At 49.8% G+C, this 25424-nt stretch overlaps 1 protein-coding gene and 1 long non-coding RNA gene across 3 annotated transcripts in view; one reads left to right on the top strand and one right to left on the bottom strand.

Moving 5' to 3' along the window:
- The window catches only part of LOC134418477 (uncharacterized), a 209488-nt gene that overhangs the window by 165406 nt on the left and 18658 nt on the right, over nt 1–25424 (top strand). The window lies entirely within an intron of this gene.
- Nucleotides 14972–25424, bottom strand: part of ANTXR2 (ANTXR cell adhesion molecule 2) — a 76244-nt gene continuing 65791 nt past the window's right edge. The window contains exon 17 of the mRNA XM_063156827.1: nt 14972–16809. Within this exon, the coding sequence (XP_063012897.1) occupies nt 16771–16809 (39 nt within the window). The 3' untranslated portion in view covers nt 14972–16770. The remainder of the gene's footprint in view (nt 16810–25424) is intronic.

Here is a 25424-nt window from a genome sequence, read left to right as displayed (position 1 = left end):
CTTAATTTATCCATGTTAAATGTTTGTTTCTCGTCTGGAAGTTGGATGTGAGTGAGAATTTAAGGCCAGCATTCCGTGTTTTCTTAAAGCAAGGGTCCACATCTGCATTCCCAGGAAGTAAACATGTAAGGTCCTTTCCTGTGCCCAAACTGCAAATGGCATTCAGAGCCAAACCAATATGCAGTGTATTTTCGTCCACATTTCTTCTGCTTCGCTTAACACCTGCCAACCATTTCAGGAGAGGCCCTTGGTCAGATCAAACAATTCTTTGTGGGCCACCAAGCATCCTTCCCTGTCAGTTGCTGTCCAAACCTTCCATCCCAGTGCTGCCCTCCCCACAGCCCCCCCAAACCAGTCACCCTTGGTTACCTGCAGGGCTGGCAGCCGAACACGCTGTGCCCCTATCAGCATGGGGAGGTTTTCTGCTTCTGTCCTTCCTTTAAAGCCACTCTTCTCTTACCGGCACTGGTGGCTTTGCCTCACAGTCCCTGGCTGAGTGAGCTGCTGCACGTAGGGGCACTCTGCACTAGATCAGATACGAGTATCAGTGGCAGAAAGGTGTGATTCAGACAAGGCAGCCCTGGTGCAAACTGACGTTATTCTATCCCACCACTCCAGTGGAGAAACTCTCAGGGGCACTTACTGTAACCATGTGTAATGATTACTCACGTAACTTGGTCTGATCCTGTGGAGATCTGAACTGTATTTGACATGAAGTGAAATGGATTTCCATTCACCCATACAGACACTTGCAGCAGTTTAACCAGCTCCGTTTCCAAAGTAGTTTTAGGGCATCTCAGGCACAGCTGGGGGAGATAGGGAAGTGGGGGGGAGCTGTGGTGGATGAGGAGCCCAGAGGTGATAGCCCCATAAAAGGGATGGTGCAGGTATCTGGATGCCCTGTCCAGCATAGTTGGCAGGTGCTTATCAGAGCCCAGCTTTTTAGGGCTGTTCCTGCACCCTGGAGTGGGCCAGCACACTCTGTGCTCAAAGCGCAGCAAATGGGAATATTCTGCCTAAAGCACTTTAGGTTCTTCATGTTGTTATTGCTCTGATACTGAGCAGAGATTTATGAGGTACTCCAAGGTGGTGATTGAATGTATCTGTGCTTCAGGACCTAATCATGTAAGCAGGAATTAAGAAGGGGATTTTTAAGAGGAATGCCAATTCCCTAGCATTTGCCACAGTTGTTGGGGATTCTACCAAAGCCCACAGCAGAGCTGCATTTATTTCATTTATTTTGATATCCAAGTCTGCTTAGGGAAGGAAATTAGTTAAATTAAGTATTTATAAAAGAGAAATTGGAGAAAAGATGTGCAAGTTCCCCACCCCAAGAAAGATACTGCATTGGCTGTAAAAAGAGTTCTCAGGGTGTTCCGTGTTTTACTCGCCTGTGTCATTCCTGCTCTGTGCAGAAAGAATCTCTCCTGTGTCTATGTCAGGAGGGTGACAAGCCAAAAATGCCATCAGTGCCTGTGGGGAGACAGAGGTGACTGGTCAGCACTTCCCAGCATGGGGAATCCCAGTGAATGGGATCGGGTTTAAGATAGGAGCCACATTCTGTATGTACTAGCAAGAGGAAGGGCTTTATTGCTCATTGATGAATACCCTGAGCTAGTACAGTTTGTAACCCTTGAGAGAAAGGCAATGCTTTTGCTGCTTCTGTTTGCTGTCTGGTGTGAAGTCAGTGGGTAACTTGGAGTGCCCACAGAAGCCTTCCAGATGTGGGATTCCCCTGTGGGTGACTCAAATGTAACTTCTGTTTCTTTCCAATTTTGGTGGGATTTTCCTTGTGGAATCAGAGCTCTCCTTCAATCCATGTCCATGTTGTTGGCTTTCCCAGGGCAGATCTCCTTCCACAGCCCCTTGGAAAGGAGAGAGACTGAGCTTTTCTGTCTTACCAGGGCCAGACAACACATGGAGTGACTGCCAAAGTCAGACATGTGTCACTATCCCCTCTCCCAGCACATCCCATCCATTCCACTGTCCCTGGAACAGAAGGAGAGGGGAGTGGGGAGCAGTAGAGCATGAACCCCTTGATAGGAGCCCCCCACACCCATGACAGAAGCTTTTGAGATGTGGGCTGTACCACTGCCATGTTGTCCCTTCTCACAGAGCAGATCCCCAGTCCTGCTGCCACTGTTGTGTCTTGGGAAAGGGGAGCTCTTTTTAGATCTGTGAGCTGGGATTCCCTTTACAAAGGTGTTCTTGACTTCCAGTTCAAAACACTTCAGAGCACATTTCCCATTGCCATTTCTCAGCATCTTGCCACCAGTTTTGTTAGCACCAGTTTTAAGAGCAGTAGCTTTCACATAGGCGTAAGTTAGATCGGAGTTTTGCTAAAGGCTGTAGGGAGATGTCCCATTCCTTCCTGTCATTCCATGTATACTTTGAAGAGCTGTGCTAATTGTTCCCTTTCAAGAGTCAAACCCCTGAACTTCTGAAGCACCACTTCCTTGCCAAAAGCACTGCCAGATCTGTCTCCTAAGCTTTCCTGACCACAGATTGCTAAAGCAGGTGCTCATGGTCCATGGTAAGTCATTCAGGCATTACAAAGCTCCAGAATGTGGGTGTGGAGGCCAGTTTCTGGGTGCAAGTTAGAGGTGACCCTGGGTGTAGTAACTGCTGCATAGCCCCATACAGAGTGCAGCCACTGCCTGGCTCTCTGAGTGATCCCAGAGCTGGCTCCAGGCTTGTGCCTACTGCTCAGTACAAGCTTGGAGCCTAACTAGAAGTCCAGCAAACTGGAGGAGTTTCAGGCAAGGTCCCTGCTTGGCCTGGCTGAGCAATAAAGTTGTTTCAGATTTTCTCTTGCTCCATGGCCTCTTAAGCTGGAACCAAAACCCAGCAAAGGAGAAAGGTGTTTGGGTCCCATAGGAGGGGGGGGGTCTGAGCAGCCCCAAAAAGCAAAGTTGCTGTGTTCTCAGTGCTGTGCTGGCAGCCACTGCTGGGCTCTGCAGAGCATTTTCACAAGGCCCCTGCATGTGGCACTGACTCACTGCAGCCACAGCCCCTGGAGCATGAACAGCTGGAGCAATTTCCAGCCCTGAGTTTTCCAAATTATGAATGTTTGTGAAAGGAGAAGCAATGCTGAAGGTTTTTAAGGATTTGGTTCTGTAAAGAAGCAATGCTGAAGGTTTTTAAGGATTTGGTTCTGTAAAAGACATCTGGGTTGGAGGTTTGTGTTACCTCATAAGCATCTGTGTGTTTAGTGTGCTGGTATTTCACTGCATCACCTGGCCCTGTCTTTGTGTTTGGATTTCTCTCCCATATGCCTTCACTCTTGTCCCTTTTTTACTGAGCCTTCAGCTTTCCTGAAGGACAAACAGTTCCTAGCCTTTGCAAGCACCCTTAAATGTCCCCCATCTCCTCCCAGCTGCTCCATTCTCTTTTGGCTCTGCTTTAGGAATGTTTTGGAGGAGCTAGGAGATGGGATCTTGTACGAGTTACAGGCAGATAAGCTCTGTGCAAAGAAGCCCTTTTCCACAGAGGTGGAAAAGAGCAGCTTCCCTACCTGGAGGTGGGAGGAAACAAATCCCAACTTTCAGCAAGGTCCTAAAAGAATCCCAAACAAATTCCATCAAACCAGTGACAATGGCTTTTCTCTCATGCCTGTTCCTGAGAATGATAAGTGCCATAAGAAACCAGTTCTTTGAAAGGCAGACTGTGGTAATGTAATGGGATTCTTTGTGCCGAGCACAACTCCAGCTGTGACATCACCTCTGTGGTCTCACCACTGGTGACAGGCAGGAATTCCTCGCCGTTGACTGCAGCTATAATCCACTATGTGCCAGCCAAAATCCCAGCCTGGCAGCAACCCCCGCTTTCCATCATGGAGGCCCAAGGATGGAAGGAGCCAAACCTGCTGTGTTTGGTTCACGGAGCTGGTCATTACCAGAGCCCAGCTCTGGTGATTACCGCAGTGCGGCGCTGGTGCGGGGCTCGATACAAATAAAAGGTCTTTGTAGTTATAATGAGATATTCATGCATGGCAGCTCCAGGTATAAACTCAGGTGCTACTGTGTGCTTAGCTATGGGAAATGGAGCAAAGCAGGGCTGAACTCATTGCATCCCACCACAGCTGCATCTCACAAATAACAGCCATGAACACCCTCGTCAGCAAGGCCATTTCCTGTGGCTGGAGCGGCAGCTCCCAGGCCAGGTGTCCTCTGCACAGACAGGCCAGCCAGGGGTGACATGGCGCAGTGGGGAACAGTTGTGAAGTATTCATATAGCCTGTTTATGGGAATGCTGATGGTGACAAGGCCATAACAAGTGTCTCACACTTTCTGTCCCAGCCAGGGGAGGGGAGCTCTGTGTGGGAAGGCTGTGGTGTGCTGGAGAGGGGGAAACTGAGGCATCATGTGACCAAAGCCTCGTATGTTGTGCAACAGAGTTTGAAGCACCCAGGAAGCCATGGCAAGGGAACAGTGAGGCTGGATAGTACCTGGTGATGTTCCCCCAGCCTCACAGTATGCCTAGTGGGAAATGGGGAGCTGAAGGCAGTGCTCATGTAAGAGAGACCAGACAAGGGAGGGTGACAGCCTTGTTGCTCTGTCCCTCATGTTTGCAGGTGACATCCCTCAGACCTCCCTGTCTCAGAAACTTCTTCTGGTGTCTATCCAGACTTTTCTGGTGTTTTCTTGGGGTTTGGGGTGGATGTGAGGCACAGGAAGTTAATTTTCTAGCTGAATTTACAGCATAGAGTCTGACATCTTCCACACCATTTTCCTGCTGGAGTACCTTGCAGACTGAAGAGCCCTCCCTGAAAGGCTGGATGCTTTGGCACTGCTTCTATTAGATAAAGCTAGAGGTTTGCTGCTGATAATCCTGCCACAAATTCAGAATTAATCACAGCATAATGGAATCTGGTAGTGCTGGTTGTTAATTCTCTATTGAGTCTGCATTCCTGTGTTTGTTCTCATTTGTTCTGATCAGGGCCATTGTCTCTAATATTGCTGCATAAAGGGTAAGAAATAAATCAGCGGTGTTTAGCTTTCCTAACCATCTGCTCTGGCTCCCATCCCAAACTCAGTTTTTAAGTTGGGCACAGTTTCTGTGATTTTGCCTTGTGACAGAGAACGTCTCTTGGGAGAGGAGGAAAAAGTGACTCCTGATCTCACCCCAGGGATCGATCGTTCCAGGGAACTGCATTTGAACTCACCAGGTTTTTGTTGTCATGCCCGTGATTAGGCTGAGCTTTGGTGGAAATGCTGAAAGGAGCTTCTTTCTCTCTGGTATAATGGGATTAATGCTTTTAACAGCAGTGTGGGTACTTGGAGGTGTAAAGCACTTGGTTTGGCCATGGAGTTTGTGTGCTTGGTGGCATTTGGTCCCAGCAAGGTCAGTCTCCAACCTGGGTACACTGTGATGCACCCCTTGGGTTGTTACTGAGCCTTCCTGTGGAGCGCAGCCAGTTGGTTTTAAGAGGTGTTGTTAATGCGGTGAAATTCAGGGCATTTGGGAGCTGCTGCATCGTCACAGATGGGACATACATCTTGTAAACTATAAATTTTTAAAAATTATTTAGCATCTCCATTGCTGTGTGGGCCATGTGGCAGCGAGCATGGGATAATTCTGCAGCTTTCATTAGAGCACACATCAAACATTTAAAGTCCACGGGTGGTGTTTTCAGGAACTATTATAATAATTAGGAAAGGAGAATGGGTTTAATAAGAGTTGTAAACAGTGATCAGCAGCCAGACCCCGTCCCTCCCCGCAGACCCATCTGCACGGCACATCTGGGCACATGGAGCAGGGAGCAGCATGTTCCATCCCACCTGCCCTGACTCTGAAGGAAGGTGTGGGGGGGTCTGGGGTCACTCTGGGACACAGCAGTGACAAACTTGAGGAGGAAAATCTGTAAAATAACACAGAAAACCCTAGCCATACCCTTCTAGTAGATACTTGTTCTCAGTCTCTTGACAGCTGTCACTAGGTGCTCAGAGCTCACAGGCACAGAGCCCCGTGGGCCCTGGGCTGTGCTGGGTGGGCACAAAGGGATGTCCCTGCCAGTGTGGGGCCAGGTGTGGCAGCCAGTGGGATGCAGCATGGCCCCACCCTTCTCAGGGACTTGGACACAAGGGCCTGAGCCAGGCTCTTGCCGTCAGGCCCTGCTGACCCTCTGGAGACCAGCAGAGAGAAGTCTGCAGGTTTTGGTGCATTTCAGCTGTCAAGATGAGACAGGAGAGGTAAAATCATGAACTCTTACCTAAAAGTCATAATGGGCACTCTAATCTACTTAATCAGGCCAAGTAGTGTAATCCCTAGGAGCAACTCCTTGCAACGGGATACATTGTGGTCTGGAGGGAAGCTCCAACAGCTGGAAATCCAGTCAGGCTATGTGGATTGTGAGCATCTTCTAAGTGATGGGAAGTCCCAAATTATACCCAGTGGAGGAATATTCTGGAAAGCAGGTTCCTATTACTTAAGTTTGATATTCCATGCACAACAACCATAGTCAGGATTGCTTCCTGTGACTATGGGGCAGTTTGGGGTGCTTGTGTTCAGCCACTCTGGTCCCCATTCCCTGGTGCTCTCTGCAGACCTTTGGAATTTCCTGGTGACAGGCAGTGGCTTTGTTCAAGGTGATGGAGGTCCTTGTGTAAGATACTGTGGAGGGGAAGGATGGTTCCAGTGCAGCAGCGAAGAAGCTGTTGAATAATTAGCTGCTTGCTGCAGCTGCATTGTGTGTCCTGCTGGGTGTTAAATGGGCAGTGCTCAAGTCAGCAGATCTGTTATGTCATTCCATGTTCCGTGTGAGTTCAGGCTCTGGAGAAAGCAGCCAAGGTGCAGGCCTGGGAGCCACAGGCTGGCTTTGAGCACTTTTGCACTTGATAGCCCCCACCTAGGAAAGGCCCTGGTTCAGGTGGGACTTCCAGCTGAGCTGTCCTTTCTCTCCCGGAGTACATCCTTCCCTGGGCCAGCTGTGCAGAAACACAGCTGTGGCAACTTGTCAGTCACCCAGCCACCTTCCGGACAGGCCACCAGCCAGGCAGGTCTCAGCAGGGAGCTCTGCTGGAGCCACCGGTGGCTGTCACAATGCTCTGCCACACCCTGAGGCGCACTGCCAGGCAGGGGTCACCGTGGGATGGGGGGAAGGCACCTCCTCTTAGGCTCTGAGCTGAGGGCCGGTCACGGGGCATGGTAGCCAGGCTCCGGATCTGAGGAAGCAGTATGGTCTCACCTGCCCCACGGAGGGTGAGCCCCACCACAGGGGCAGATACCCATGGCTGGGGTCCCCTCCATGTGAGCCCCCACAGCCAGCCTGGCCCTCCAGCCTGGCATGGGGCAGCTCTTGTCCACTGACCTAAATTGAGGCTGAGCAAAGAGAGCAAGCAGCTGCCCCACTGCTGCTGCTCTGTTTTCAGCACGGCTCGAGCCTCCCTAATCCTCTCGGATTTTGTATCTACCAAAACAGCTTGGGCCCATCAGTAAATTGCAGTGGCATATGGTCCAGGTTTATGAGTAATCTGGCACACGCTGAAGGCAAGGAGGACGTCATTCTTCAGCAAATACAAAAAATATTGGGGGGGAGGTTATGACTGTATTTAATATAGTTGATGAGAAAGCTGTGAGAAATGTTTACCTTTGAAGCCAGTCCTGTTTCAACTTCAGCTGCTGGGAGAAGCCACTGTGAAACAGAAAACAAATAGAAGTAACAGGAGAGTCCCATTGGTCCCGTGAAGGTTTTGTCACTTAAACTGATCCCATGGGGCTGTGCGGGGTTGGAGGGGAAAGCAGGCAGCTGGTGCCACCAGCCACCCTGTATACAACCAGTGCCACAATTGGAATAGTCCTCATCACCTCCCTGCAGGTGAAGTTCCTCCAGCTGGTGCATATGTCAGCAACATAGCTTCATTCCTGAGGAGAAGAGGGAAATGCAGTTTTAGCAGCTCTGGGAGGAGGAGCCTGGCCATGGACACCTTGGTGGGCCTGGCCTTGTTGTAGTGGCAGTGGATGTCCGTCCCAGCATGGTTTCCAGATGTTCTCTGAGGACATAAGAAACACCTCCCAGTGTCAGTGTACTCAGCATTGGCTTCATCAGGGCAATTCACCTGAGGAATGTCCAGGTCCTGGTCAAGGAACCCTTTGTGCAGTCCTTTCCTGGCAGGGAGATGAAGCTGTGGCTCAGCTGACATCCCCAGAGACATCTGTGTGAGGACTGGGACATCTCTGAGAGCAGGAGGACATGGAGACTGTGTTGGGTACAATGCTGCAGCAGCACTGTGAGAGTTTTCCCTTGGCCCCTGATTGCTCTCTGTGGCTCAGACCAGCAATGCTGCTTTTCCCTCCAGCTGGGGTGAGAGCTAACAACTAACTTCTCTTCTCTCCTCCCCACTCAGCTGCTGTGGGCTGTGGAGCCCCATTACACAGAGGGCTTGAACTTCCTTTCGCTCTTGCCAAAATCCATGTTTCCTCAGTGTGTTTGGAAGCCCAGCTACAAGAACCTCACTCTCTCACTATGCTGTGTAATGCTTTGGCAACACTACATGTTTTCTTGGTTGCATAGACGTGGCTGTGACATTCAGGGAGGAGTCATCTCCAAGAGGAGGTGCATGTCTCCTGTCCTGTGGCCTGGTCGGCAGCACAGGGAGGGAGAATACAGCTGGCTCTGAGTGCCACTCTTTTCTTGCTGCCAGCTGACACTTGGAAACACCCCAAACTTCAAGGAAGGTTTCACCTCTTTAATCCAAGAAAAGGCCTCAAACAGCTCACAAATAACTTAAACCTCGGGCTTTTAAAATTTTAAACAGAGCCTTTGGGACCATATTTGTTCAAACCTTACGTATCTCGGTGGCTCAGATTTTTAGCTGTTTGCTGCAAGCTTTGAGGCAACACAGTGTGCAGTTTAAAAGGAGCTTTGCTTTTTAAGTGGGAGCTGATTTTGTAAGCTCGGAATTGTGTGTTTTGTGTCTTTGTTTTGCATAATCCAATTTTGCACTCTGGAAACTAAAGGAAATACCTTGTGTAAAAGGGTGGATGCAGACCATGTGATCTCAGCAGCAAGCTGGAGCAGAGTGTGTTTTTCCAGGGGGCATGGTGTCTTCTGTGGGACCGTGCTGAGACATTCTGCCACTGCTGGGGCAAGTTGCTGGAGCCAGGAGAAGTTTCCAGCAGTCCATTGCAATCCAAGGATGTCAGCTCCCAGTTCTTATTTTAAGTGTATGTTGACAGGACCTTCACGCGCTCTGTTGCTTTGCTTGGTGTGCGTGTGTTCAGATGGATCAGGACAAGTCCCCCCTGCCCCTCCAGGTTGCCCTGGTACAGCAAAGGCCCTGCTTGGTGCCAGGGACAAGGGCATCTCAGGGTCCTGTGTCAGTCTGTGCCTGGGAATGCCAAGCTGCATGCCATGCCTGGAAAACAAGCCCCACAGTGTCCCCTCATGCTGCCACTGTCATGAGGGAGGGCACAGCTCCCAAGAGGAGCCCACTGGGATTTTTCAAAGCAGTTTGGGGAAGGGCTGAGCCTCAGGTGTGCAGCAGAGCTGTAGTCTGCAGTTGTCTCTGCAATTCTTCTCTGCTTTCATGTGGGTGGGACAAAACCAGATGATCTTTCCAATTGTGATGACAGGACATCTCAGGTGTTTCCTCTTCAAGATGTAGCAGTGAGTGGTGGGGACTCAGAGTCTGCGTTTGTAGCCGTGCACAGGCGGTGTCCTGGTGTCTGCCTGCTGCTGCAGGACACATGCTAGGCCCTGGGAGCCGAAGGAGTTAAACTGTTTCCAAATAGGCCTCTTCATGCTAATAAAGTACCTTGGAGCTGGTCCAGCAGGCAGACACCTGGGTATTATCCAAGCATCTGACACCCCTAGAGAACTAGAGCCTTGATGAGCTTTGTACACTCTCAGAAATCTTGGAGAAGAAAGGAGGCTTTCCATGGAAAATGGATTTTCAGGGCCAGCTGAAGGACATGACGTTCAAGATCATTGCTTTAAAATAATTTCAGCTGCAGTTAATGTGAAGCAAAGAAGAAAAGAAAACCCAAGACAGTGAAAGGATAATTAATTCTGAGTTGGAGCTGCAATTTGGAAGGGCTGTATTGTGAAGTGACCCTTTTCCAAATGATACCTGCAGTGGCTCTTCTCAGAGAGCCCTCTGCACTGAAATGTTGTGTTGTTTTACTTTTACACTGTATGTTTATTCACCCCTGGTGTTACAGAGACCTTGAGTTCAGCCTTGCAGACAAGGGCCCAGTGTAGTGAGGAGGTTCTGCAGGGAGCTCTGGCACAGGCTGGGCTGAGCAGAGCCCTCTGGGGCCAGCTCCCCTCTCCGTGCTGTGGCAGGATGGTGCCTGGCTGTCCCCTGGACTTGTGGCACCCTGCCATCCATCCTGCTTTGTTCCTGTCTTCTCCCTGACCACCACAGCATGCACCCTTATCAAGAGAGGCTCTGCAGAGCCCCCTCTAGGACCATGGAGCATCCCTTTGGAGGGGCACAGTGTCCCTACTCCCAGGGTCTCACCCCACAGAGCTCTAAGGGAACTTGGGTCAGTGGATCACCCTATCTGGCTTTGACCTCCTGTCGCTGGTGCATCTCCTCCACTCCTTGCACATGTTGTACTGAATTTCTCCAGAAGCTGAGAGATGATTTTTATGAGGAGCTGTTCCAGGGACTGAAGCCTGTACAGAATATGATGTTTATTACTGCCATTCCAATGTAATTTGAAAAATATTTATTTCTGGCCTACTTGCTCTTCCTCAGCTTACAGCGAAACCAAAAAAAAGTGTCGAGGCCAGAGCTCTAATGAGATTCACATTTTGGACATCAGATCAGTACAATAATGCATTTCACACTGTTGTTTCCTAATTTGCCTAATCAAATAAAAGGAGATGAAGCATCACAGAGCCCAACCTCCCCATTCCAACAAGGCAGCACTGAACCCATCACTTGGCACTCAAATTAATTTTCCCCATGCAGGTTGGCCAAAGCACATAATTTATTCGGCGTCTTGCAGCTCTGTCAGTGGGCACCATCTATCCCAGGGGCTGGCAATCCCAGGCAGCTGTCCCAAGGAGCCACAGGGTGCATGGATAGCCTGGAGAGGTTCGGGGAAAGAGGGGAAGGCGTCTCAGGCTACTGCAACCCATGCTGTTGCGGCAGGTATCGATCAGTCAGGTTCTGTGCTGTGCTAAATCCCAGGGAAATCCTTGCTCCAGTACTACAGGTGGAGCAGAGGGGTCACTGTGCCCTCAGGAGATATTCCAGGGAAGTGAGGGCTGTTGTTGGAGCTTGGGGAGGTGCTTGGGGCCAAGGTGGGGCTTGAGTTAATGCTAAAACCAGTGGTGTGGTCAGGGAGGCATTTCTCAGTGACTTAGTCATGTCTTGTTACATCCTGAAATGGGCAGGACTCGTGCTCCAGGTAAATCCATGTCCCTGAAGGCAGCTTAAGAAGCAGTATGCTGTTTGGGACAGGTTTTCCCAAGTGTTCTGCTGAGCAGTGCTGCAGGGAGCTGGGAGCTTTTGGGTACTGCCCAATTCACCACCCAGAACAAAGCAGTTCCACTTAGAGAACCCGAATGCTGAGACCTGGGACCCCTCTCCTGGCTGTGGAGCAGACCTGGGAACCCGTGGGAACAAATGCTGCAGGATTGGTGCCATTGCAGATGCTTTTCTCCTACAATGTGTTGGAGAATTTAGCAGAATTTGAGACTGTGCTTTTAAAGGAGAACTAATCAATGGGATGGGTTGGGGTTTTGTTATGATTCACTGGGAGTCAGGAATGTTATTTCAGTGCTGGTGAGATCAGTGCAGACCTAAAAATGGTACTCAAACCTCTCAAAGTATAAAACCATGTTTGAATTCTGTTTCTCAGGAGATCTGTCCTGGGCTCGGCTGTGTTGTAGAGCACATCCAGCTTTGCAGGTGGGGTGTTTGTCTCAGAAGGAGGTTTGTTTCCAGTTCCAGTGAGGACAGCTGTGGTTTGTTGCAGTGGGTCCCTGGGCACTACTGGAACATCCCAGAGCTCCCCAGAAGGCAGCAGCAGCCACAGGCCCCAGCTGAGCAATCCTGTGCATTCCCGTTTGGGAAATTAGGTTCGTTTACAAAATCAGGCAGAGCAAGCAAATTAAAAAAAAAATTAGTGTGAATTAAATAATACAATTTTGGTGCAAACATGGAAATCAAATTTTGCTTTTCCATGGGCTGTGGAGCCATCCTTGTAGCACAGGAAGAACCATTGTGAGTTCACTGCCAAGACTCAAAAAGTTATCAAGTAAAGGCAGTTTCTTGCATCCAAAGTCCCTCATTATATTAAAAAAAATATTGCAGCACAAAATTTACAAGCGCATCACAGGACCCAATTGCACTGTTAAACAGATGGCACCTACACAGGACCCAAAAATATATAACAATTTTAATTGAGCCAATGCAAAACAGATTTGTGAAGTAAAATAGGACATGCCAGGTCTAATAAGGCCCTCTCTAGAAATTGTGGCATTAGTTTTGTAAGGGCACAAGAGGTACTCAGAAGCTGCTCTTTAGCAGATGAAGCACTGCCTTGACTTGCTCACTGCAGCCTCTGAAGTTTCTGTTCAGCACACTGCCCCTGCTGTGGCTTTTCCTGGAGTGCAGTGCCAGCCCCCTTGGCCACGTGAGGCCATTTGCCCCGTGTCCTGCTCTGGGTGCAGCTCCCTGGGCCACAGCCCTGGCTCTGGGTGAGGACACAGCCAAGCCCCTCGCTTGGCACGTGGGAAGGGGACATTGCTCTGGCCACACCTGAGCTTGTTGTCTGCGCTGGTGAACTGTCACCAGGGCCACACTGCCATACCTGTTTTGGATGCATAGAGGGGAGGTCAGAGATAGATCCTGCCTCCCAGCACTGCAGAGCTGAGCTCCCAAATTTCCCCTCAGTGTCTCCTCTGGTGAAGGAGGGGTTCCCTAAGCTGAACTCTGAAGGCAGGTGGTGCTGGTGCCTTTGCTGCTTCCCAGTGAAGTAAGGAAAACACCTGTCCTGCAGCAAAGCAGGGTTCCTGTAGTGATGAGGCACCACTCAATGAGAGAGAATGGATTGGGGATTTCTCCCTCATTTATAGCACTGGGTTTCTTTCACCTTTCCCTGCAGTCTGAATTGTGACCAATAAAAAAAGCCATTTCTTCCACAGCTGGAAAGGGAGGTTTGGTCTGAAATGACATAATACAGAATTCCCAAGTTCCTCCTGCACGTGCAGGAGAAACAGCAGAAAGGAAAAACAAAACCTCCCCTACTCCAAACTTTGATCTTTGTTTTTTCCCTGAGTATGTCAGTATGATCCAAACCATGAGGACATGGTAAGGTAATGACAGTTGTCAGGGCAGTCTGTGTCCTGGGAGTTTGTGAGAATCCCAGGAAAGAGATGCAAACCCACGATGACCTGCATGAGGTGCCACTGCTGAGAGGGGTCAAAGATGAAGTTATCTTTGCCACTAAACCCCAGCACCTCCAGGAGTGGGAATGTACCCCTGTGTGGGAGCATTCCAGTGTGATGAGGCTGAGTCAGGTGTGTCAAACAAACTGCAGTGTGGGAAATGCAGAGCTGTGGTGTCACCTTAGGGATGATAAGAAGAGGGATGCAGCTCAGAAATTTCCTGCAGGAAAATCCCCAATAGGAATTAGTACCAGTCAGCCAGGACTGTCCTGCAGTGCCTAGAGCTCGAGATGAGCCTGCATCACAGCACTCAGAATTCCCTTCCATTTTGCCTTGGATCAGTCTGACCCAGCTCCCCTGGGTTACACACAGCAGGTTTATGCCTGATGAATGCTGTAGTTCTTGTTAAATCAAAAAACTGAAAGGGAACATGGCAAAATTAATGTTTTGTTCATATTAACTCCAGCCAATTCATTTCTGCTGTTACGAAAATGTATAAAATAAACATAGCCTTGTCATACTGAGGATCTTCTTGTCCCCATGAGTTCTCCCTTGCCTCACTGGTGAGAGGAGCCCTTTGGGTTTGCTTGGTGGCATTGCTGGGCTCTTTGTACACAGCTCTTTAGAGTTCTCTGAGCCATCCTGAGCACTGTCATCTGAATCAGAGGATTTTACATCACCCTACGCCTCTTGCCCCACAAATTATTTGTGATGGACATTTCCACACTGTGTAATAAGGAAACTCTCAAGTATTATCTGCACCAAAATGCCACGTGTAAGGTGCTGTGCTACTGTGCCAGTTAGAAGGGAAAATCCATGTAGGGACTCAAAATGCAGTTTTGCTTGTGATCAGCCTTTCTGTGAAGAACTGCTCATTTCATGGTTTTCAATGGGCACAGGCAGAAAGGATAAAGAGTGATTAGTGGATTTCTACTTCGGTGTCTCAGTTGGTTACAAATATTCTTTGAGAGGCAGCAGAAGAACGTGAGCGACAAACCCTCTTTGTCTGCATGTTGTCCTGTTACACAGCACAGCTCAGAACACGAGCCAGCGCTCCAGTGATACCTTGGAATGTGTCGTGTGTACATGGAAAAGGAAGGAAAAGTGAGAGGGAGCCGATTGTGTTTTAACCTAACATCTGCTCAGTGCTTCCTGCTGTGCCACCTCAGCGCCTTGAGGAGCACTGCAGGACTTCACCTGTGTCCTGGTACACCTGCCCAGTGCTCGCTCTTGGTCCTGCGTTGGTCTGGAGACTGCACAGAGATTTAGTCAGGTGCTTGCTGGTTGGGCTCTGTGGGTCAGACGTCCCCGGCCCAGGGCCAGTGCCACCCAACCTGTGGTTCTGCAGCGACAGGGCGTCACTGTGGGCACTTAGTGGTTCTGGTTGTGTGGCTGATGCTCCACAAGACGAGCAGCATCCTTGTGGTGTTGGAAGGGTTCTCCCTGGCCCTGGGTGGCTGGGTCCCCTGGGTACAACTGTGGCAGCTCTCCTGGCCACGCTGTGCAAAGCAAAGTGGACTGCCTCTGGAATTCAGCACCACAGGTCACCATGGAACTGGAAAGCAGAGGTCTGAGATGTGGGAATGATGGGGAGGCTATGGGGGAGTAGAAGACGGAAATAATGACTGAAACTTTGATAATAATTTTATTTATAGTCTAATGTGCAGACATGGCTGTTGCTGATGAGGCTACCAGTGACATAAATAAACTCAAGCAGAAGATGTAAGCGAGTGGATAAATGTAAAGGCATCTTTGGGCAGTGCCACAGATTTGGACATGGACCAAGAGAATTATTTCTGTCCCTTGCGATTCCAATGAAGAGCACAAAGGAGATAATTAGCCCAGGATGCTCCGCATTGCTCTTTCCATCTTGCGCACATTCATGCCCACCAAATGTGAAATGTTCGCCTTTTCCCCTCCAACGTGATGGTTGTTGAACTTATTTTTAGTGTCATTTGATAAGCCTTCCTGCTCGCAGAGAGACATCCCACTGACCCAGCCACTGGTCATTGTCTATACCAGTTCCCATCAAAGCGGGCGCGCTTTGTCAGGTTTCGACTCGAATATCCATTCTGCCTCTGAAGTACAGTATCGAAAGTGACTGGATCATTTGAGCCTTTTTCTTCAGCTGCTCCCTCCTTCCTCCCCCACAGTGTTTCCGCTCACGCTAACATAATTTGGCATCGTCGACGTGACACGACACTGGTTTTTCTAAAAAATTATAATACATACATTGTCAATGTTTGGTGATGGCCGGCGCTCCCATAAATTTAATTTCCGAATTGATGGAAAGAGGTCTTTCCCACTCGGAATCGTACCCAACGTTCGGCGCCCCCTCCGCCACTGAGGAACGCACATACAGTAATAGGTCATTCAATGTCAAAAGGCATAAAAAAGATGAGCAAAATCTTCACAGGCTGCTGCTTGCTGTTGCCTTTAATTATATTAATTAAACTTTGAAATTCTCATGCAAAGAGGGTTGCTGGCTTGTGACGCTGAAGAGCCCTTGGAGATTTGCGGGGGGAAAAAAACCCTGAGATACCAGTGTAGTGGCTACTGCTTTTTTTAATCTAAAAAAAAAAATACACAAGCCTACGACTGCTAGGTATGTTTATAGATGATGATGTTTTATGCGCTACTGAACTGTGAATGCAGGAAAGGGGAAAAAACCACCAGCCACAGTGTCAAGGTCTTGAAGCATCAGTCCCTCCAACTCGGCTCGAGATCTCTGCTTACAGGCTGTCTTCCCGCGGAATAACGCTCTAGTAATTCCTTCCTGTCCCGGGTGCATAATGAAGGAAAGGTGTCTTCAAAAACTAAAGGGCAAAGTCTTGCTCGCTACTGATACCTTGAGGCATCCTGTCTACATTTTGTCATGCGTGTGCACTTTTCAGTGTTAGAGTGACAAGATTTCCAGTCAGAAGGTTCCCGTAAGGCACGACGGAGGGAGCTGGCAAGGGTTGGGGATCTGACATGGCTCTGAGGCACTTGGCTCTGTGCCTGCTTAGCCTGGTGGGAATTGTTATCCTGTGCCTGTGGCGAGTAGTCCCTGTGTAAATACCACGTGCCTCCGCTGCAGCTGAGGAACGCTGCGTCGCCGCTAAAAGCACATTGCGTCCTGAGAATCTGTAGTCCTTAAAAAAACAGCAAATAACAAAAAATAGAAAAGCATTCTCATCTTTGGTGTCTGTGCTGTCCCTTCAGTGGCGCACAGAGCCAGGCACTCATGGCAGTGCTGCTCTCCGGGGCACGGGCAGAGCACCAGTGCGGAATTAGAACGCGGGCTCCCGGAGCAGGGATGCAGGAACCTGTGGAGCTTGGGCTGCAAGATGGTCCAAGGGATGCGAGGAAGGGCTCGGTTCTCTCAGCTGGGTAGGACAGTGGCAGTGTGGCTGTCTCTCCTCCTGGTATCCGCTTCTTCTCCTCTACTGAGAGGGAACTCGGGTGAAGTTGATACAGCGGCCCTGAGGGAAGAGAGAAGCTGTTACTGGTGAAGTAGCACACAGACAGAGGTTGCTGGATGCTGGAAGGAGGCTGTTGAAATTCAGATGTTTGGGAATATAACAAACCCATGAAAAACCTTTTAAGAATTAATGGAAATTACCCAGAGTGAGGCACTACATTTGCCTTACAAATGCAGGCTCTAGGCAAGCATGAGGACACGGGCGACACATTCTGACACTCCCAGGCCTTCTGTGAGCATAATTCACAAATTCTGTCAAGCTGCAGTGAGCAAACCCAAACCCATCTGACTGTGGGGAGGGAAGAGCATGGGGAAGGCAGATCCTGCCCCCAAATCTCCCCTAAGCCAGGTCCTCACACAGTGAACATGGATAGATGTGACTGTTAGTTAGCAGAGCTGCTGCTGATTTGAAACTGCATTTTATTAGCAATAACCCTAGCTCTGCACCTACAGACTCTGTACTTAGGATCTGTGAATTGCTGTGCACAGAAGGAAAAGGGGTTTCTTGGGATGCCATATCCATAAAGAGGTCCAGGTGAATCCTGACAGCTTTCAGTGTAGCTGAAATGAAACCATTCCAACAGCAAAATCTTCAGCCTTTTTTATTAATTTGGAGCTCTTTTAAATGCCTAAACTCTTACAGGGTCATGGGGTGTTAGAGCAGGGTGTGCTGCCTCAAAGCAGCTCTCTGGCACAGCAGCAATTCCTTCCCTTCGGTCACAGGCATTTGTCAAGGATGGTGCCACGTGAACAGTGCTGGCTTTGGAGCAGGCAGCACTGCTTGTGTTCTGAATCCTTATTTCTGCTTTAAGAGATGCGCTACTGGAGGGAAATTACTGCTTTCTGCTCAAACCTGGGAGATGATGAAATTGCCAAATTAAATTTGGGCTGAGTTTCATATTCCTATCATTCATTTAGTTTGATCTCCAGTTTTTCTGGGTATCAAGGAGGGTGATGGCACACAGTTATCTGGCATGACTCAAGCAGGTCTTGGCTGGCACGAGAGGGGCAGTGTTCTCATCAAGGGGTTTCCTAATGTTTCAGTTCTGTTTCTGTCAGCTGTTTAAGAAATATAAAATGGGTGAAAAGGTGGGGACAGGAACTGTAAGAACTTCTGGCTGCCACCATTTGTATTATAAATGTAGAAGAGATGCACAGAGATAAATCATGAAATCCTTTAGGCTAGAAGAGCTCTTAAGATCACCTAGTCCAACCATTCCTTCATCACTGTCAAGGCCACCACCATGTCCCCAAGTGCCATATCCACATGGCTTTTCTGCCAGGATGAGTGGTTCTAGGCAGAGCAGGGAGACAGGAGAACCTTAAACAAGCACTGCCCTTTCTGGTTCCCCTCTTCTCTCCCACATCTCTGCCTCCACCTTCTTTATTCCATGACTCATGGAGAAGGGAGGAGAGAAAGAAGTTGTGTGGTCAGGCAAACTGTTGCCCCTGTCACTGGCAGGGAAAACACTCTGAGCTGGGGAATCTCAGAGCCCTAAGAAACACTGTCAGCATCAGACATGTAACATGTAATAACAAACAGACTGTTGGTTTAAGTGGGAAGTTCAACCATTTGCATTCTAGATGGGCAGACTGAGGCAGGCAGAAGATGAAAGGCTGGTGTTCACTTGTTAGGGGTTTATCACTTCAGATCAATGAGCTGCAGGTTTTTGTTACTAGAAACTCAGTGATGTGACTAACGGCACTGTCTCCTGCAAACTGGTATGGAGAAAAAGCTCTGGACTCATGTAAGTCCTTCCTTGAAAAGCATCCAAAACCTCCCATGCAGCAATATCTGTGTCATCATTGAGACCAGCTTTTAGAAACAGAATATTAAATTCTTCTTCTGATTAATCTGACCTTTACAGAGACAACTATTTACTTAAGTAGAAGCACTATTTACTAAACATTAGTCTCACCAGTCTGGTTTTGGACTTCCCAATTAAAACATGCATGTTCCATGTAACCAATTTCACCAGCGCATTCTCCTCCTGGTGGTATTGCCAGGATACCCCAGTGTGGGGAGTTACTGTTACACTCATGTCCCTGTGCTCAATTAAATCATCAATCCAACCAATTTGAGTTCTGACGTACCATGCCTTGTAAATCACTGGCTCATAAACCTTAACAATACCAACATGTACTCCGTATGAAATTGCACTAAATTAGTGGTTTAGCATGAGAGTAATTAAAAAATGAGTTATGCATGCATTCTGTGATCTTTGCAGGGAATGTAAGATCTGTCTCCATGCACCAGATCCAACAGGAAAAACCCCACTCTTCAAGCTCACAGATGCACCAGAGGTACTGCAGGGTAACAATGTGGCAGGTCTCTAACACCAAGAAAAAACAGGAAAGAGATCTATGGCAAGGGGGTTTTACCTAAGAAGGAACTCTTTATATGACATCAAAGCCATTTCTTTAGTTGTTGAATTTCTTACTGAATCTAAGTTACAGGACAGGGTGGAAATAGTCACAGGGCAGGGGATCTCAGGGAGTGAGTGCTCAAACCAAACCCCAGGTTAGCCCTCACCTGGCAATGCCTAAACAAGACACCAGGAGGGGCCTGCAGGAGCGGCTCTCCCCATCGTGTCCCTCTCCAAGCCGTAAGGCTCTGTAGGCAGTGCTGGGGGCAAGGGGGAAGGAGAGATCACTTTGGGACAGCGTCCACCCTGGGCCTGGAGCTTGGCCCTTGACTGCAGTGAGCCAGGTGTGACGAGCACTTTGGGGTGTCTGTGTGTGTGTGAGCAGACACATGGTGCTGTCCTGCCATTCCAGCGGAATTCTGGGCTCCAGCAGGGACAGGAGAACATGGCATGGGCTCCTTTGGAGCCCTTCCAATGTTCATCAGGAATTCGGGAAGGGCAGGTGAAGCACACTGGATCTGGGATGGAATGTGACTGCACTGACACTCTAGGCTGAGCTGCTCTGCCTGGTCTCGGCTGCTTGTCCTTGCATGTTTCCTTTAGCATGCTGAGTAGTTGTATCTGTGGGAAAAATTTCCATGGGTGGCATTGCTGATGTGTTCAGCATCTGGCTCAGGACTAACAACTGCTTTTCCCAAAGGAGCACTTGGCAGTGCTGTCCTGCCTGGACAGTTGCTGCTCTGTGTGATACCCAATGTCCTAAAAGCTTGGCTTCTCCTGGCCTTGGAGGACTGAGATCCCACTGCCCACTGCTGAGACTCGTGTGCTCCTACCTCAGCTGCAGTGTCCCATGAGGAGCACACGCTCTTTTGGGATTTGGCAATGATCCTGCTCTCTGTGTGTGATCAGTGCCTGCAGAGCCATGAGGAAGGACAGGGCTTCAGAATAATGTCCCTCCCAAGACACGTATTGAACACTGTTGTGTTGTTTCTGTTGCCCCATCGTCACAGCACTACCAGAGCATCTTCCATCCCCCACGGGCACATCCCTGTGAGCACAGCCTGTCCCTGGGAAGCAGTCTGCTCCCAACAGCTCCCCAGGACAGCCTGCCCAGGCTGCTGCTGCAGTGTGGGTCAGCAGGCAAGAACCTGCTTTATCTGATTCTGTTTCTTCTCACATACACCCTGTGGCCCAGCCTGCACTCGGCCTCCCTCTAAGGATCCAAGTTGAGGGCAGTGGGTTCTTCCCTGTAGCCCTTACACAAACAGGACTGTGTACACCTCTTCCTCTTTGGTAATGCAAGGAAACAGGCCATTTCCTGCTTTCCACACCTCTTCAGAGTCATTACCTCCCCATCTGCTGCTCACTGGGATAAGGCATGGGCTCTGGACCTGCATGCATGTGTGCAATGGTGACAGTAAAAGGGAATTCTGAAGGAGTAAAGCTGGGAGGGATTCAAACTGGGCACTGAGGGGCCAGTGCATGGCAGCACCTGCCTCAGAGTCCTGTTTCCTTGCTGAATTGATGCTGGCACTTCCCCTGGGCAGTGGGAGCAGAACCAGAGTGCCTGTGCAGGGCCAAACCCCACTGTCTGCCAGAGCCCTCAATGACCTTCCTGTTCCAGAGGTGGCAGAAGCAGCATTACCTACAGCTTGTGTCACCTGGCCCATGTGGGCACTAAAATCCCTCTGGCATTAAATCTGACCGCTCCTTCCTGGCTCCGCTGCCTGGGATGTATTACAGTTACAACACTCAATCACCCCATAAATACCCGCTGACAAGTGTACAGCTGAAGGGACTTTTTTTTTTTTTTTTAGATCACCCTTTACTGTGGAGAAGGGCTGCTAACCTACCCCATCCTGTGCAGCTCTGAACAGCCCTCAGGGATTGGGTGCTGGCATCATCTCCCTCCCTTTTGCTCTTTGTCCCCCACAATGTGGTCATCCCTTGTCCCAGCCCTCTGGGAAGCTCAGAGGGCATTTGAAACTGGTTTCCCATCCTGCTGACACCAAGCCCAGGGCTGTGCTGCCAGGCTCTGACCACTCAGACCTCCTCTGTGCCCAGGTGCGCTGCCACAGGCAAATCCATTGCCAGTTGTTCCTGTTCACCTGCGGCAGAGCCCGCACGCTGCCATTGTGCAGGTGGCACCTGCAGAGGTCCTGCTGGGCACCCCTGAGCCATGGAGTGGGAGCAGGACTTTAACCCCTGGAGAGCTGCCTCCCAGCATGACCTGCTGCTGGACAGACTGTTTGTCACACAGTTCATCAGCAGTAACTCCTTAGAAGGACTGCTCCTGAACCACTGTTATTGCTGCAGGCACCAGGACCTGCTCCTGGGGCTCCCTTGAGGCAGCTTTTTCCCAGAATTCCTGAACTGCTGGCTGAAACACCTGTGACAGAGCTGAGGTGAGCTCTGAAAACACCACAGGGTGGGCTCAAAGGCCTCCTAAAGTAACACAACATCATGAAAAGAAATAAACTACAACTGAATGGTGCTATTTGGGCCCTAGCAAGAATTCGGTTTTTTACTTCAACAAATTTTACCAGCAGCTTCAGTGGAAAGAGATGTTCATTTGTGTATTTTCCTCAGATTTATGTAATGTAGCCTCCGTAGCATGTGTGCATGAACCTCATGATCTTTCCCAGCCATCCCACAGTCCTGGATGTCAACTTCCAAAGGTCACAAGGTCTGGGGTCCAGGAACTGATTTCCCAGGGAAACCCAAGAAAAGGCTGCACAGTTACAGGTACCTCACAGCCACCTTCCACCCCTTGGACCTGCTTTAGCTGCAGGAAAAAAAGGACAGGAAGATAGGACTAACTTGTTTTAAAAAGTAGTTCCTATGTTTTCGCACCTGATAAATGCTGTATTTCGGAGCACAGGCCAACAAACCAAACCTGCCAAGGAGAGGTTCCAAAGAGGTAGTTTAAAGATGCTAAGTTGGAAGATTTTATTTTTCAGTGCTTGTGATTTAGACGTGTGCTTGGAGTACACGTTGAGGAGGGCAGGGCATGTGAAATGCTGCTGTTGGCACGTGGGGTGGCTCGTACCCGCTTGGTACTCACAGCATGGATGGCACTGCACACAGCTGCTGCTGCCCTGGGAGCCAAGGGTGTCTTTAGTGTGCTGGCAGCTGGGAGGAAATGCCATTAGAGCAGCTTTGTACCCATGAGCAGCAGTTACTTGGGAACTGGGCATATGGGCAGGTCAGCACAGTTGCTCTGTCTTGGCAGAGCATGTCACCAGGGGTGTATCCTTGTGGGATCCGGATGCAGGGGCTCTGCAGCTCCCTGAGTCTGTGGCACCCAGCGAGAGCCACCTGCACTTTGGCCTGTGTGCCGGTGCCCTGCACCCTGTCGTGTGCAAGGCGGAATGGAGACGGCACAGGGCTCTGGGCAGCCAGGGAGTGGGCAGGAGTGGGCACTGGGCTGGCGTCAGCACTGACCGTCCTGCCCTGATGGGTTTGGGTAGTGAGAAAAGGGAGGGATTTCTTTCCTTTGCCAAGTTTTCCATGACTGCTGTATTCAGCAGTTGTCCAAATAAACTCCTGCCTTGACCGAGAGTGGTTGTGACAAGCTGCCTCTCCTGTGAGCCGGCCTTCCAGGCCTGGGAGGAGGGAGTGCCGAGCTGCTGAGCTCGCCCGTGGGCCTTGGGGGAGGATAAAACTGGCTGCGTTTGTAGCATCTGCTTCAAAAGGAGATTGTGGCAAATATTTTATTCAGCAGAGCTGGAGGTCTCCTGTCTCTAGAGGGCAGGAGTTTGTTGTTTTCCTCATGCAAGGCAAGCATTGCTTATGCAAAAGGAAAGGATGTGGAAACGGCCTGCAGAGTCCCTGTTTTTCCAGCACAGATCCTTTGGAGGGAGGGCCCTGGGTCACTCTTCCTGACTTTTGGCAGTGAGCTTCCCTCACTCTCAGCACTGCTGCCTCACTGGAAGTACCCCCCTGACCTGGCAGGGTGTGACCCTTTCCTGAAGGGCACGTTCTCAGTTCCATTGCAGGCACCTGCCAATGGAGGGCTCTTCTCCTTCAGCTCTCCTTAGTCCTTGGAAGGCAGCGCGAGGCCGTGTCACTGCCCGAGGGAAGGTGCTCTGTGTCCTGGCGCCGGCCCAGCACACACCTTGCCCAGCACCGACACTCAGCCGCTCGCGCACGTGCTGCCAAAACCAGGACACAGCTCCTGCCATCTCCACAGTGACGTGCAGCGCTGTCCCTGGGACAGCTCCCTCTCCTTCCATGGGACACTGGGGGGTCAGACTGTGATTCATGCTTCCAGGTGAAGCTCCGAGAGGCACACGTGCAGCACTGCAGTGTGTGGGGAAGAACAGGGAAGGGGTTTTCTCTGAGACATGTCTCAGCTCTTTGAGCTCTTCCCAAATCTTCTGGGATGAATCCCTGCTGTGAATGGGGACCCCATTTATGCTATAGGGTGTCTCTAGACAGACTGACACCAGGCCGGATCTCTAGTGCCAGTTTCCTTATGTCAGCATCCTAAACAACTTCCTGAGTTTGGTATGTCTTCTTTAGGAAGGAGAGAAAGATAATCTGCTACTACAGAGGCATCACACTTCAAACCTCATAGAATCGAGAACTGGCCTGGTGAAACCATAATTTAGCAAATCCTAGTGCTTCGGGGCCTTTTTTTATCTATGAGGACAAAGAATATCAGAAATATGGAGTTCCTAGGGATGGCACCTCGAAAGCACAAGTTAAATATTCCCATTATTCTTCCTTCCTCCTCTTTGTGCAACCACTGTGAGAAGAAAGCAGTTTATCCTTCTCTGAAATCAGGTGTAGGAACAGATAAACCAGAACTGTCAGAAGACCTGTTCTCCTTAAACTCCGCTTCTGCTCTATCATGACCTCAGCTCAGTCCTCTCCTAAAAGCCCTTTCCTTTAGGAATACTTCCCAGTGTCCTTTTCCTGATCAGCTCTCTAACCTGGGCCTTTCTGAAGAGAGACTCTCCTCTTCAGATGGCCCAGAGATTTAAGACTCAGGTGCTCTATAGCTTTAGGTGTGTAAGTCATCCAGGCACATGTTGTGAGCCCATAACAGAGCAGTGGTGGCACAGCATTCAGATCCTGACCCACAGATTATACAGCATCTGACTGGCATGTCGCAATTGCTTGTAATGAGAGAAGGCAGCCCAGTTCTGTGGTATTTAGTACACTATGGGAATCATTTTAAGCTAGTTATCATACAAATACTATAACCAAAAAATCCACCTGTGGGAAGATGCCAATCTGTTTGAAGCAGTAGGCAGGGTTTAAGTGGGGGCTCCTAGGAGGAAGACTAGCAAGGCTGTGGCAGGAGGGGCAGCTCCCCGAGGTTGTGCCCACTTGACTGGGGCTGGCTCTGGCCCTGCAGATGGGAAGGGAGAGCCCAGCAGGACCCTTGTTCTGCACACACACAGTGCACGTGGCAGCCCTCTAGATGCCACTGTCACCCAGCTGTCCCAGCCCTACAGTGGTGACAATTCTGTGCAGCTGACACCAAGCACTGGGCCAGGAAGGACACAGTGCCAGGCTGTTCCCCACCCCTCAGTCACATCAGCTTCCCTGACACCACACGGTAAATTCTTCTTCCTGCATACAAACCCCCAACACATTTTTAGGCTTTGGTTGGAATGCCAAAGAGATTAGTAATTCACACTTTTCAGGTATTTGGGCATCCCACTCCTCAGAAGCATTCTCTGATTTTATACTGCTGAGGCATTTGCTACAACTCCCCCGTAGGTGCCAGTGTCACTAAGTTAGCAGCTCTGTTAATTTTTAGGCTCTGCTTCTCCTGTGCACCTTGCTGAAAATGAGGAATAGTTTCTTTAAAGGCAGCTGCGTAAGGCTCATGGCACTGGGATGTGGAGGACCCTGGACTGGGCAGCAACAGGCTTCAGTCTGTCACGGGCTCCTTCCTAGCCCCCCAGGCTGGCCTGTCACACACCGTGCCAGGTGTGTGACAGGGGTGGGTGCACTGGGATGTCCTCTCTTCCTGCCTTGGGAAGGGGCCTGGGAGTAGAGGCTGTATTTCCTGAGATGTTTTTTCCTCATTAGAAGTCACTGCTACAGATGTGCCTATGGAGATGTCCCTGTTCTTTAGCAGTCAGGAGAGGTGTCCTGTGGAAACCCCATCAGGCTGAGTTTACTCCTTTCCCTATGCATTCTTCCTAAATGTCCATTACCAGTGACTATGGGAAAAAGGGATTTGATGGGATGTTTGTGTGCTCCAAGTGCTGAGCACAGACAGGGTATTTAT

The sequence above is a fragment of the Melospiza melodia genome, chromosome 5, assembly GCF_035770615.1.
Source record: "Melospiza melodia melodia isolate bMelMel2 chromosome 5, bMelMel2.pri, whole genome shotgun sequence".
Taxonomy (NCBI): domain Eukaryota; kingdom Metazoa; phylum Chordata; class Aves; order Passeriformes; family Passerellidae; genus Melospiza; species Melospiza melodia.
This window is presented reverse-complemented; position numbering and strand designations above follow the sequence as displayed.